The sequence below is a fragment of the Macaca fascicularis genome, chromosome 18, assembly GCF_037993035.2.
Source record: "Macaca fascicularis isolate 582-1 chromosome 18, T2T-MFA8v1.1".
Lineage (NCBI taxonomy): Eukaryota > Metazoa > Chordata > Mammalia > Primates > Cercopithecidae > Macaca > Macaca fascicularis.
In genome coordinates, this window is record NC_088392.1 from 65,685,833 (window position 1) to 65,701,509 (window position 15,677).

At 39.0% G+C, this 15,677-nt stretch overlaps 1 protein-coding gene across 6 annotated transcripts in view; it reads right to left on the bottom strand.

Moving 5' to 3' along the window:
- The window catches only part of TTC39C (tetratricopeptide repeat domain 39C), a 140,632-nt gene that overhangs the window by 66,399 nt on the left and 58,556 nt on the right, over positions 1–15,677 (bottom strand). For 5 of the 6 annotated variants that reach the window (XM_065533987.2, XM_005587019.5, XM_065533986.2 and 2 more), the window contains exons 2-3: positions 2,603–2,651; positions 650–778 (exon numbers count right to left, since the gene is read on the bottom strand). In XM_065533987.2, coding sequence (XP_065390059.1) covers positions 650–778; positions 2,603–2,635 — 162 coding nt within the window. In that variant the 5' untranslated portion in view covers positions 2,636–2,651. The remainder of the gene's footprint in view (positions 1–649; positions 779–2,602; positions 2,652–15,677) is intronic. The other variant, XM_074022715.1, reaches the window with a different exon arrangement.

Genomic DNA, 15,677 nt, shown 5'->3' on the forward strand with positions numbered 1-15,677 from the left:
AACAAGAGCAGAGGTGAAGCAGTCTCCTATGATGCTTCATAGGCAGGGCACGGGCATGCAGGAGCAGAAGACAGGTGGCTTCTGATGACTATATCCAACAGACTGATCTGTCAGTGACATATGCAAGACCCTTGGGCACTCCGGGTAACATCAGAGTTAGGAGGATGCCTCTCCATAGCCTAGCACTTTTGCACTGGAATGGTGAGGGGAAAGTCAGGAAAACTGGATTCTGATGGTATTATGACTATTTGCAACCAAAGGCTGGTGAGGCCTGGGGAAAATTAGGTAAACAGCTGAATTCCAGAATTATACCAAAATGCAATTCTATTATTCATCAACTGTCATCGTATCCTACTTGAATTACATATAGGAAAACCTCATTAAAACAGCCCTTGCCACACGGCCCATTATGGAAGAAGATGACTGTAAGATATCAAAAGAACATACACTGAATAGCTCTGGAGGACTGAAAGCAGCTTTTGTTTTTATAAGAGATACATTTTATATGACCAAAAACCATAAGAAACATTGTGGTTTTTCAGTCATATTCTAAATACAAAACCAAGCAAACAGCTTTTGTTCTAAATGAACAAAAGTGATATTCTAAATCAGTGGCACACAGTCCACAACCTAAAGCCGCAGTACTTACATTCTTCTTAATTTTATTCTTGATTGTTTCAATTACTCCAGCCTCTTCACTTTCACACAGTTTTTCTGTGGTTTTTAAGTCATCACATGCCAACTGCATTTTTTCTTCCTCAAATGTCATCATGGCATTCTTCCAAGAAAGAAAGAAAGAAAGAATGAATGAATGAATGAATGAATGAATCAGTATCAGAAAATTTAAGCCAATTTATTACAAAACTCCAAATAAAAAAACACTTAAGTTATTTATTGCAAGCAAAAGAATCACAATGTTATGGCATAATCTATTCATTTAAAGAAACTATAATCTCAACATGAAATAAGATTATACCTCTATCACATCATCATGAAAAAAATATGGTAATAAATGTCCTTGCCATTACTGTTCTACAATTTTTGTTGTTGCAGTTATTAAACATGGTAACAAAAATTCTCTATAATTTCTGATTGGTCTGCTCAATTCAGTTTTTACAATGGTGTCTAATTCAAAAGTTCATTCCACCCACATATGGATCCCTGGCTCCGCCAAGAACTGCACAGAAATGCTAATGAAACAACAGCTTGTAGGTACTCTTAGAAAATCTTCAGACTTTCCAGGGACTGCAATTCCAGTAGGTTCACTTATAAGGAATCCATTTTATATTGTCTATGTTTAAAAATTCCATGACAGCTTGTTACTAGGCACCTGATCCTAGTGGACTTTTTCAGGCCACATTTAACGAGGTAGGGGAAATCTAGTGAATGTCTGCTGAACACCTGTGACTTTACACAGTAGAACTGAGGTTTCTGAGATGAATGGGCTTACAGGGGCAGAGACAGACTTGCTGCAGGATACCTGGTTCTTGGAAGGACCTGATGAACCTACTGTCTCCAGCTCCTCATTTCCTATCAAATTCTACCAGCTCCATCTTGGCCTTTCAGGCTTCCTCAGTATGGCTCTAACCTACTTTTCCATTCTAGCCAAACCTCAGCCCAGACCTCCCTGCCACACTCTTCTTCCCAACCCTCCTCTCAAGCTGCTGAAATCTCAACCCTGCTGTGGCCTTGCTTCTCCTCCTCCTCCACCACCAGACTCAGCCAAGACCCTTTGGTTAGATCTCATTTGCAGCCCTTATAATCACTTGGGTTCTAATGTTACAACCGCCACCCAGTACCATGTTCCTTAGGGTTGGGAATAATGTATTCGTTCAAACAATAGCCCTTAACATTTTTGTTGCATTAACTGGCAATAAGAGGAAATAAATACCTTGAATAAAAACTTTTCACTGGCAGCTGGCGTGGTACCTGTGGTAGAGCACTGCCAGGCTGTGCCACGCCCATTTGCTGACATCTTTCTAAATCTTGGATCTAAATGCTTTCTCTTTTTCAGTCTCTATCACGACTTTTTTTTTCTTGCTGTTACACAATTTTAAAAAAATTACGTGTTTGAAAATAATTTGTGTGATGCTATTACTGTTTCTGGAAAATGGAAGTATCCCATTTTCCACATTGCCCAATGTACTTTAAAACCTAACTGCAACCTACTTCCTCAATTCCCAAATACTCATATTTGGAAATGTAATACTAACAGACAAATTTTAGCTCTGCTCATTTAACTTGTCCTCTAGTCCACATTTACTCAATAATTTTAGAGCAAACCTTTATTACCCAAACCCAGACCTTTTTTCTACCTCGAATACAATTTTAATTATTAAAGTTCTTTCCATTACATTTTTATTCTAAAAAGGACTTTGGTTAAAATATAGTACCCTATAAATAAGATGTAAGCATTGTATTTTTAAAATTAGGGAAGACAGATTATTTCATAGGCATTTGGTAACAGGCAAAAACTTGACTTCAGTTTTAGACTCTAAAAGACTTTCTACAATAGTATATCTATATAACTGGTAGCCACTAACAGACATTACTTTATATAATTGTTTCTTTCATGCCAGTAGGTCTTAAGATATCAACTTACCAAAAAACTGACAAAGCTGGCTCCAAAACTCATTAGTGGGCTATGATTTCTGTTAAAAAAAAAAACACACACACACACACACACAATAAAATTATTTTCATTGTAAAATTTTATTTTAAAAGCATTTGACATATCACGATTACCATATAATCCTCCTAATTGGATAAAAGAAGTTAAGGTCATCAAGCAGATTAAATTACCCTAATAAAGAAGGTAAAGAGGCAAGGTGGTTTACAGCTCTATCTGCCAGGATAGAATTTGCCTCTGATTCTTCAAATTAAGGCAAACAAAAAGTCAAATGAGAACAGACACTGCCTTAGTACACTTTTTAACTGTGGCTGTTAAAGAGTTGACACAATAAATATAAAGATGGTAGAAACAGGCCAGGCGCAGTGGCTCACGCCTGTAATCCCAGCACTTTGGGAGGCTGAGGCAGGCAGATTACCTCAGGTCAGGAGTTGCAGACAGGCCTAGCCAACATGGCAAAACCTCATCTCTACTAAAAATACAAAAGTTAGCAGCAAGTGGTGGCAGGTGTCTATAATCCCAGCTATTCAGGAGCCCGAGTCAGGGAGAATTGTGTGAACCGGGGAGATGGAGGTCACACTGAGCCAAGATCGCACCATTGCACTCCAGGCTGGGCGAGAGTGAGACTCTGTCTCAAAAAAAAAAAAAAAAAAAAAAGATAGAAACAAACTGACAACTACAAAACCTTGGCCAAAGAAAGATGGTTATTATTCATTTTTAAAATAATCTTCTACCGTTACCAGTTAGATCATTTTTAAAATGCAAAACTTGTTACAAATGTTCAACACAGAAAATCAGTCTAGTTTCTAGAGTATATCAAAGGGTCTCTTCACTGAGTCAGACTTCACAAAGTCACTCATCAAATCCGAGAACCTTAGGAATGCCTCCCTAAGAGTCAGCCATTCCCCCTTGTAATCATCTGATTTTGTTGTAAGCCAAAAATGAAAGCAAATCAATATCAATTTAAAGAATAAAAGAATATAAATGTTCTGCTTCAAAATCCAAAATAGTACAAAATCCAGATCTCTATAAATTCCACTAAAAGGAAAAGCTAGTTGTAACTACCTTCTTAAATGAAAACCATTTTATTGATTTTTTATTATGCAAATACTATATGGTCACTATAAAAAGGCATGAAACAATGTATTCTATCTCTGACTATAAATACAGAATATATGCAAAGTGAGAGTATGTGTGTGTCTACGGGAAAGAGAAGGTGCACGCTTACATGTGTCTGAATGTGTGTGTACACACATATGCCTAATGGATATCTTGTACATACATTTTGGCAGGCAAGGTCAAATATATTCTTGGGATAAAATGCTAGCAGTAGCATTACTGAGTTAAAGGGTATGCATATTCATTTTTCTCCTGGTGCACTGTGTGTGTGTCAGAGAAAGACAGTATGTGTGCCATCCAGGACTCTATTTAACACTAACCTTCTGCTACCATTTTCTTTTTCATCTACTTAGTACCTACCTAAATTCTATAGTTAATAATAGTCCGCTTATCCCATTTAATAGATTACTTAAGCCAACATGAAAAAAAAATGGGAAGGTCAATTCCCTTGTGAGGAATCCCTAACCAGCGCTCACACCCATGAACCTAGATCAAACCGCAGACTTTTGTAGCATCTGTCATCCCCACAATCTGCCTCAAAATACATGTTAGTTTTTCTCATCCCATAGCACTATTTGGGCATAACAGTATGTATAGTAGGGCATACCCTACCCTACTATACATATCATATCCACCTTACACACATAGCAGGTGTTCCGCAAATCCGAGTCGGTGAAGGAAGGGATGACACAGAATTCTGTCTTTCAGGAACAGACGCATCTCAATCAAGTGCTGTGTACTGCGACTTTTCCCTCCTTTTCCCTGCTTACATATTAGCCACTTTGCCATTTGAAAAATGAAGGAAGCTGAAACTAGGGCCTACTGTTGCCACATCTGCTTCTTATTCTTGGCTAAAATTAGGTTTCTGAGAGCTGTGGCAATTAATTATTCATGGTACCTAACCTGGCCCTTTTGACTTCACATACCATCTTATCATTTAAGTGGGGGAAAAAAACCATAGCAACAGCCCAAGGTTAAACCCCCACAGCACCGGGTGCATCGGGCACGTGACAACACACTCGGGGCGGGCGGTTGTCCTCTCAGGCTGCACATCACTCGCTGTTAGAAGAGCTCGATCTAACATGGTTCACTTGGTCCTTGGTTTTTTTGTCGTTTCTTTTAAAGACAGAGTCTTGTTCTGTCGCCCAGACTGGAGTGCAATGGCACAATCTTGGCTCACTGCAACCTCTGCCTCCTGGGTTCCAGTCATTCTCCTGCCTCAGCCTCCCAAGCAGCTGGGATTAGAGGCAGGTGCCACCACGCCTGGCTAATTAATTGTATTTTTAATAGAGATGGAGTTTCACTATACTGACCAGGCTGGTCTCAAACTCCTGACCTCAAGTGATCCACCCTCCTCGGCCTCCCAAAGTGCTAGGATTACAGGCATGAGCCACCACACCCAGTCCACTTTTTTTTTCTTAAACTTCACATATTTCAAGTGATCCTAAGTTAACTTACTGCATCCTAATCAATTGTGGACCATGCATGTGTCTCTACACAAAATGCATTCATTTTGGAGATATGGAAATGTTCCCAAAGAGTACGAAGGTCATTAGTTCAAAACTGGAGCTGTGGAGCGGGAGGAAGAGGCTCCCAGCTCATTTCAATACTGCTCATATTTGGAACCAACAGACAAAGACCAAACAAGAGGGGAGTGGGAGTGCTATGTGAAGGCTGCATATAAAGGTAAGCATTAGAACCCAAATACAAACCTTTCTAAATACCAGAAGATATACAAAAACTGGGGCGAGTGAAATAAACCATAGTGAAAAACCTACTTAAAAAAAAAAAAAAGACGACTAAATATTTGCTGATATTGAAAAAACAATGGTAGGATAATCTATAACATTTTTTTCAAAATTGATACCTATAAGGTGAGGGAGGGGAATAGGGAAGAAGAAACAAGGATGCAAATGAAGTTCCCTTTTATACATCTTGTTTTGTAGATTTCATTTTGGAACCATGTAAAAGTTATTCACAATAATATTGGATGCTAATAATGCAACCCCTAAAGTCAAAAGAAAGTGACTTAAATATCCCTAAAAGCAAATCCAGTTGGTAACATAACACCAGAGCAGAACTAGTCCAAGAGACTTTACAACACAGTAATCTGACAGTATATCCCTATTGTGAAATAGCCTTAAAAACTGACCCCAAAAGGTGGCCAAAAGAAAAATCTTAACCTGCTTTCAGTAATCATATTCTTACTGGACTGGACAAGTGGGTACTGTTATTCTAAGGCTGCTGGGTCGTAGTAGTATGTGAGAAAGCAATCAGTTAAGTATATCAGCATTTGTTGGGACCCAGGACTCTGTGCATAGGAAAAAGGATGAAATAAACTTTTAAATCCTATAGTCCAGAATACAAACTGGAAGAATAAAAGCAAACTCATTGAGTTTTTTATCTTTAAAAGAATACGGCCGGGTGCGGTGGCTCACGCCTGCAATCCTAGCACTTTGGGAGTCTGCGGCAGGTGGATCACCTGAGGTCAGGAGTTCAAGACCAGCCTGGCTAACGTGGTGAAACCCTGTCTCGACTAAAAATACAAAAATTAGCCAGGCGTGCCTGTAATCCCAGCTATCTGGGAGGCTGAGGCAGGAGAATCTCTGGAATCTGAGAGGCAGAGGCTGCAGTGAGCCAAGATGGCGCCACTGCACTTCAGCCTGAGAGAGCTGAGGACAGAGCGAGACTCCGTCTCAAAAAAAAAAAAAAATGCAAATCAAAACCACCATAAGATACCATCTCACAACAGTCGGAATGTTTATTATTAAAAAGTCAAAAAACAACAGATGCTGGCAAGGTTGTGGAGAAAAAGGAACACTCTTACACTGTTGGTGGGAGTGTAAATTAGCTCAACCATTGTGGAAGACAGTGTGGCGATTCCTGAAAGACCTAGAGGCAGAAATACTATTTGATATGGTTTGGCTGTGTCCCCACCCAAATCTCACCTTGATCGTAGCTCCCATAATTCCCAAGTGTTGTGGGAGGGACCCAGTGGGAGACAATTGAATCATGGCGGGGATGGTAGTGAGTAAGCCTCATCAGATCTGATCGTTGTATAAGGCATTCCCCCTTTCACCTGGCTCTCATTCTCTCTTTGCCTGCTGCCATGCAAGACATGACTTTGCTCCTCCCTTGCCTTCTGCCACGATTGTGAGGCCTCCCCAGCCATGTGGAATTGTGAGTTAATTAAACTTCTTTTCTTTATAAATTACCCAGTCTAGCCGGGCGCGGTGGCTCACGCCTGTAATCCCAGCACTTTGGGAGGCCAAGGCAGGCGGATCACAAGGTCAGGAGATCAAGACCACGGTGAAACCCCGTCTCTACTAAAAATACAAAAAATTAGCAGGGCGCGGTTGAGGGCGCCGGTAGTCCCAGCTACTCGGGAGGCTGAGCCAGGAGAATGGCGGGAACCCGGGAGGCGGAGCTTGCAGTGAGCCGAGATCGCGCCACTGCACTCCAGCCAGGGCGACCGAGCGAGACTCTGTCTCTAAATAAATAAATAAATAGATAGATAACCCAGTCTCAGTCTCGGGTATATCTTTATCAGCAGCAATGAAAACAAACTAATATACCATTCAACCCAAGAATCCCACTACTGGGTATATACCCAAAGAACTATAAATCGTTCTATTTTAAAGATACATGCACGTGTATATTCACTGCAGCACTATTCACAATAGCAAAGACAAAGACTTGGAATCAACTGAAATGCCCATCAATGATAGACTGAATAAAGAAAATGTGGTACATGTACACCATTGAATACTATGCAACCATAAAAAGGAACGAGATCATGTCCTTTGCAGGGACACAGATAGAGCTGGAAGCCATTATCCTTAGCAAACTAATGCAGAAACAGAAAACCAAACACCAAATGTTCTGCTGTAAGTGGGAGCTAAGTGATGAGAATATATGGACACATAGAGGGGAACAACAGACACTGAGGCCTACTTGAGGCTGTATAGTATTCCACAGTATATGTACCACATTTTCTTTTTTTTTTTTTTGAGACGGAGTCTCATTCTGTCCCCCAGGCTGGAGTGCAGTGGCCCGATGGAGGGTGGGAAGAGGGAGGGGATTGGAAAAAATGAAAAATTAGTACTAGGTTTAATACCTGGGTGATGAAATAATCTGTACAACAAATCCCCATGGCATAAGTTTATCTATGTAACAAACCTGCACATGTACCTCTGAACTTAAAAGTTTAAAAAATTAAACAAATTTATATGGAAAAGTAAATGATTTAGAATCGCCAAATCAAATCTGAAGAACAGCAACAAAGCTAGATGCTTACTTTACCAGACATCAAGACAATTAAAATTAAGAATTTCTGTTCAGTCATAAGCGATTGGAAAAAGCAAACCACAGACGGGGAGAAGATATCTGCAATACACATATCCAACTAAGAGCTCATCTTCAGGATACATTAAAACCTTCCATGAATCAGTAAAAAAAAAAAAAAAAAAAAAAGACTGAAAGCTTACTAAAAAGATTGCCAAAATCTTACAATAGACACTTCACAAATGAGGGTATCCAAAAGTCAATAAACATATTTAAAATGCTGAAAATCATTAGTTATCAGGGAAATACAAATTAAAACCAAAATGAGATACCACTATACTACTTAGGTTGTCAGGAAGGACTGACACTTTCAAGTGTTAGTGAGATGTGGAACAACTAGTATTCTCCTACGTCGCTTATCAGTGTCTACTAAATCTAAACATATGCCTACCCTAGTAACTTGTTTTATTAATTATGAACTTGATAATTTTATTATTTGTTCTAATGAATTTTTTTTTTTTTTTTTTTTTTTTTTTTTTTTTTTTTTTTTTGAGACAGAGTCTTGCTCTGACACCCAGGCTGCAGGGCAGTGGTCGGCTCACTGCAGCCTCCGCCTCCTGGGTTCAAGTGATTCTTGTGTCTCAGCCTCCTGAGTAGCTGGCACCTCAGGTTCATGCCACCACACCTGGCTAATTTTTGTATTTTTAGTAGAGATGGAGTTTCACCATGTCGACCATGCTGGTCTCGAACTCCAGACTTCAAGTGATCCACCTGCCTCTGCCTCCCAAAGTGCTGGGATTACAGGCGTGAGCTATCGCATCTAGCCTCTAATGGATTTAACAGTGGTTTAATTTTATGCACATATAGTTGTCATTAATTTTTTTAATTTTAGGTTGTGGTACATGTAAAGGTTTGCTATACAGGTAAACTGTGTCACAGGTGTTTAGTGTACAAATGATTTCATCACCCAGGTAATAAGCACAGTACACAATAGGTAGTTTTTCTATCCTCACCCTCTTCCTACCCTCCACCCTCAAGCAGGCCCCGCTATCTGTTGGTCACTTCTTTGTGTTCAGGTGTACTCAGTGTTTAGCTCCCACTTACATGTGAGGACATGGAGTATTTGATTTTCTGTTCCTGCATTGGTTTGCTTATGCTAATGGCCTCCAGTTCCATCCATGTTCCTGCAAAGGACATGATCTCATTCTTTTTTATGGCTGCATAGTATTGCACAGTATATGTACCACCTTTTTTTTTTTTTTTTTTTTTGAGATGGAGTCTCGCTCTGTCCCCCAGGCTGCAGTGCAGTGGCCCGATCTCAGCTCACTGCAAGCTCTGCCTCCCGGGTTCACGCCATTCTCCTTCCTCAGCCTCCCGAGTAACTGGGACAACAGGTGCCCACCACCACGCCCGGCTAATTTTTTGTATTTTTAGTAGAGACAGGGTTTCACCATGTTAGCCAGGATGGTCTCCATCTCCTGACCTCGTGATCCACCCGCCTTGGCCTCCCAAACTACTGGGATTACAGGCGTGAGCCATGGCGCCCAGCTATATGTACCACATTTTATTTATCCAGTCTCCAACTGATGGATATTTAGGTTGATTCTATGTCTTTGCTATTGTGAATAGTGCTGCAATGAACATACGCATGCATGTGCCTTTATGGCAGAACAATTTATATTCATTAGGGTATATACCCAATCATGGGATTACTGGGTAAACCAGTAATTTTCACAACAGAAATGAATGATTATGCTCCCCGAAAAGACACATATACCATGTTAATAGCAGTGTTATTCATACTAGCCTCAAAGTGGAAATAACTCAAGCATCCATCACGGTAGAACAGATGTAGTATTGCAGCATATTCACTCAATGCAATAACATGAATTAATCTCATAAGCAATAACGTTGAGTGAAAGAAGCTAGATACAAAAGAGTATATCCTAGATGAGTCTATGTATATGAAATCCAAAACCACTATTCTGACTTCTGATGATGACAGACGTCTGGACAGTGGCTTCCTCTGGAGAAATATCAATTTGAGAAGGAGCCCAAAGGAGGGCACTGGAGTGTTGGAAATGTCTGAGAACTTTACCTGGATAGTAGTTACACTGGTGTTTACATTGTAAAAGTTCTTCACTGTACTAAGTTTTTCCTTATGACAAAGAGAAAAATATTAAAAAGAAAAACAATCAGATAAATGATCATTGATGATTATTGGATTATATTAATAAATTAGTATTCATTTTTTGGTGTGCAATGGTACTGTGGCTATATTTTAAAGGAGTTTCTACTCTTTAGAGGGATATATGAAAGTAATTACAGATAAAATGATATGTTGACTGGGATTTGTTTCAAAATAATTTGGGGCAAAGAGATTAAAAGGGAACAGAAGATAGACAAAGCAAGACTGTTCCTGACTTGATAATTATTGAAGCTGAGTGACAAGAACATCAGAATTCATTAAATTATTCTACGTACTTTTGAAGATGTATAAAATTTTCCAAAATAAAAAGTTAAAAAACAAGGCCAGGCATGATGGCTCACACCTATACTCCCAGCACTTTGGGAGGCTGAGACAGGAGGATTGCTTGAGACTAGGAGTTGCAAATCAGCTTGGGCAACATTGTGAGACCCTGTCTCTAAAAAACAATTTCAAAAACAGACATACGTTTTACAAAACACAAGGTATCTTTTGGAATCCTTTCATGAGAGGGCCTCTTATGTTCACCGCATTTGCTTTTTAAAAATGAACCATCAGTAATAAAACGACTCTAAAATTTTCTCTCTGTATGAGTCACCCAAAGGTAGAAAACCTGTCGTGAATGAAAGGAAGTAATTGATCCTCATTCTGATAGTCGCCAACATTGCCTTGGACTTTTTTTTAAGGTTTCTCAAAGATATTAAAAATTGGATAGATGAAGATTTTATTTCCTGAAACGCAGTGGAAGAGAATGTATATATTTGATTCTCAAAGGAACATTTCTCACTTACGTAAGTGGGCATCATTACTGTAAAACAGTCCCTAACTGAATGTGTTTCTTTAAATGCAATTTTCCTGCCCAAAGTAGTGAATAGCAGGAATTTTTTGTCTTTCATTTTTCTGAAAATGTTCTAAACTTACTTAATGTTTAGTTCTTAGAATTTTCCAGAATGACTTTTCTCCCCTTCAAATGTGTGGGGGGTTTGGACTCTTGGGGATTATAAATGAAGCACAGGGCCACCTGAATCTAATCAGCCTACAGCTGTCATCCACATCTTTCACTGCAGCCCTGAGACCTGAGATCTGAGGGCTGAAGAAAAAATTGCATGTACTCACCCCTGCTGCTCTTAATGGAAGCTCTGCTTTCTGGGACCATGCTGTTTAAAAATCACAGTCCCAGGGGGAGCACTGGAGTTAACTTTGTACAATTAGCAAAAAGGGCAACACTCAATGCTTCTCTAAGGCCTTAGACCTTGCCTTCAGAAACACAATTTTTGCCAAAAGGACAAGTGATATCCCCTGCTCTGCTTGTTATCATCAAAAATGGGCTTTAAGAAGACAAAACTGGTTTGATATTTCATCTTTCCTTCTGAAAGAAGAGTAAAACAATGCCAAGAAAACTACATGCATGAAGCCGTTTGTTCCAACATTATCCAGAATAGAGAAAAATTGGGTTTTAATGGACCATTGGAAAAAAGCTTTATGCCACTGCATTTGGCAACAATTTCTTGGATATGACACCAAAAGCGCAGGTAATGAAAGTATATAAATTGAACTACATCAAAATTTAAAACTTCTGTGCCTCCCAGAACATAATCGGCAGAGTGAAAAGGCAACCAACCTATGGAACTGGAGAAAATATTTGCAAATCATATATATGATATGGGGTTAATATCCAGAATATATAAAGAGCTCCTACAACTCAGCAACAACAAAAAACAAACAACCTAATTAAAAACTGGGCAAAGAACTTGAATAGACATTTCTCCAAAGAAGATGAACAAATGGCTATATAAGCCCATGAACAGAAGCTGAACATCACTAATCACTAGGGAAATGCAAATCAAGGCCACAGTGAGACACCACCTCACACCCACTAGGATAGCTACTATCACAAATGAAACAAAATAAGCGTTAGAAAGGATGTGGAGAAACTGGAACCTTTGCATACGGTTGGTGGGAGTGTAAGGTGGTGCAGCCACTATGGAAAACTATAGGCAGTTTCTCAAAAACTAGAATTACCATACGATCGAGCAATTCCACTTCTAGGCATATACACAAAAGAACTGAAAGCAGGGACTCAAACAGATACTTGTGCACCCACGTTCATACCAGCATTATTCACAACAGCCAAAAGGCAGAAGCAACTCAAGTGATGAATGGATAAACAAAATGTGATATACAAACAATGGAATATTATTCAGCCTTAAAAAAAAAGAAAATTCTGATACATGTGATGAAATGGATGAACTTTGTGGACATAATCCTAAGTGAAATAAGCCAGTCACAAAAAGATTAATACTGTATGATTCCACTTCTATGAAGTACCTGTCACAGTCAAATTCATAGAGACAGAAAGCACAATAGCGGTTGTCAGAGGCGGGAGGTGGGGAAAGGAATGGGGAGCTATTGTTTAATGGGTACAGAGTTGGAGTTTTGCAAGATGAGAAAGAGTTCTGCAGATTGGTTGCAAAACAATGTATATGTACTTAACATGACTGAACTGTAAACTTGAAAAATGGGTAAGATGACATATTCTGTTACGTATATTTTACCACAATTTAAAAATTAATTGAAAAAACTTTCTACAATAGAATGACTCATAAATAACCAGATGGAATATCATCAAGACCTAAAAATGTTTTTCGATAGAATTTAATGTGAAAACAAAAGTTCTGCATACATTTTTCAACACATACAGACAAAAAATGAAAAAAATATTGGGAGGGGCAAGAAGATCAAGGGGGTCTTCTTCAGTGCAAAGCGTGTGTACAGCGGGGAGGTTTAACAGTCACGACTGAAACTGCTCTAATCATCATCTCTGTTTTCAAGTTGTCACCACAGACACTTTCTGCATTTACACTCCTTTTAGAGAAAAAAATACATCATTTAAGTCGATTTACTTGTTCTACATCCCTGTGGTTCGGTTGTGGCTTTGACACAATTTTCTCATTAGAATATATCATCCAGTCAACCAAACAGAATAATGGGGCGATTCAACACAAGACCGCCAGATCCCGCTTATGTGAGAACGAGTGATTCACCGAGTGGCAAGCTGAGGCCTCACAGTGCCCAGCTGTGGCCCAGAGCACCCTGAGCACAAGGCTGGCAGTGAACTGAACCCATAAGAAGTAGAGAACAGTCCTCAGTTAGATGAGGTCACTCCCCAAGACAGTCTTTTGCATTTTTTCCCAAAAACAAATGCAAGTGATTTGAGGATCACTTTTTATATTATCCACATAAGTAGTATAAATAAGATTTTTAATGCATCCCTTTCAAAATTTAAAAAAAGGGGGAAAAGGCCACTTTTGCTCATTCTCTTATTTAAAAAATTGTTTTTTCCCTTTTAATTGTGAAATCTCTCTACTTAGCTAACTCCTCCCCACCGTGCCAAGAAAAATAAAAAAGGATTTTATAATAAGGAATCTGATAATCTGATGAGGGCTGAGTTAAAAACTAAAAATATGTGCTTTGAACACGTAAAAGTCAGCACTAAATAAAGCCTTGAAATGTCCCAATTTCACAGGAGACTGATGGTCTGAACGTAGCCCCCACATAGTCTGTACTGTTCTTGTGGTTCCTGGGCTATCGGCTCATTTTTACTGTTCTATATCTCAAGTTCTCTAACTTGAATACACTGTGGCAACAATCAATAGATAAGATTAATTTAGTACTTCTGCAATGAGCTATATTTTCCAAATTCGTTGAACTTACTTTGTAACACCATTCAGACATGAGAAACTATTATGGGAGCAACTTGGAGGCCTCAACCTTAATTGAAAGATGTTGCAGCAATCACAGAGAAAGGAGTATCTGTTCAGCCAGTGCCACAGAACATAAAAGCTTTTATATCACTCACCACCTAAAGAGAAAGACTTGTCTCTACTTATATTATGACAGGAAGAAAGAACAGTGACGTCTTCAGCACCTTATTCACGTGGCATTCATTCAACGGTTTATTAAACAGAGCATCTTCCATATGCAGAAAAGGGAAAGGTCTCTTGCAAGTGATAAGTGGAAAACTCTACATCAAAGGTCTGAGAAGAAAAGCAACCTATTCCCTCAGACGGTGGCCAAGGAAAATAAAAGGGGAAATGGTTTATTTGAAGGGTTTTTCTTGACACTATTCATATTGTTATTAAGAATATTTTTCAAAAGGAAAACATCTGATTTATTCTGAAAGCATCTTACTTTAAAAGTCCTCTCAATGCTTCCTTTATATATTACAGATAGCATCTTTAGAGGTCTCATATATGATTCGACAGCATCCGTGGAATGTCTCTTTTTGAATCCTGCTACAAATCAGATTATAAAACAAAATTCATTACTGTGGTATTCCTAAAAAGTTAAATCACTTCCACAGTAATACCATTGGCTCTATCTCATTCATGAGGTCTCCTCCTCCCAACAGACCTGAGAGACAGGTACAGTTACCCAGGTCCAACTCCATGCCCTGCACACTCCACTGCTCCACATCTTCTAAGGATCCATGATAAATTTCCAATTCCCAGTGGTTTCCATAGTACACAGCTGACACTGAGCCTGCTTCTGGAAGGATTAAAATGTCACCTCCATCCAAGCCAAATAACTAGGAAGGTGATTAAGAAATCAGGCCAAACAAAAACAATAAAATTCAGGATCATAGTCTAATAAATAATTTTTCGTTTTCCAGTTTGTTCCTTGGCTCCACCAAAGTTATCTAAGAGAAAACTGTAAATTTTCTTTAAAAAAAAGCAATAAATTTTTTCTTAAAGCAAGACATTTAATTTTAAAATCACCCATCTAAGTCATGACTGGGTAATGTTCTTCAGTTTAAAATAAATAAAAAGTGACCTTTTCCATACTTAGGGCTTTAGGAAAAATTCTAATGAATTTAGTTTTGTTCCACTCACTCATTCAAAACATGTCTGCTGAACACCGAGTACACAGCCGACCCAGTGCTATGTGCTGGGGATGCAAAGATGACCAAGAATACGCCTACTCTTCAGAGAGCACACAGTCCAGTTTGGCAACTAGAAAGTCCAAATGGCCCTTCTAATAAACAGCGATGCAAAGTGAGTAAATGGTGTTACACTGACTCACATCAACATCCCGTCACCATATTTTTTGTGGACAAATGAGGGCCCCTTAACACCATATTTGATGAAATCTGAAAAAGGCTACTTGCCATCTTTGATCTTCCCTTCTCTAGTATTCTTTCTAAAGATATATGAATATGTCTCCAATCACTCTCTATATTTTAATTCTCTGCAGAGCACTTATTACTATTTGATATTTGTATCATTATTTATTTGAATAAATGGAAGTCCCCAAGAGTGGGGACCCCATCTCTGTTACATGCTGCTGTCCTGACCACCTACAACAAATCTGGAGTTTAACAGGTCCCCAATACACGCTTGTTTAGTGAACCAGCCAAGTCTTACAAAATTCATACTTCCC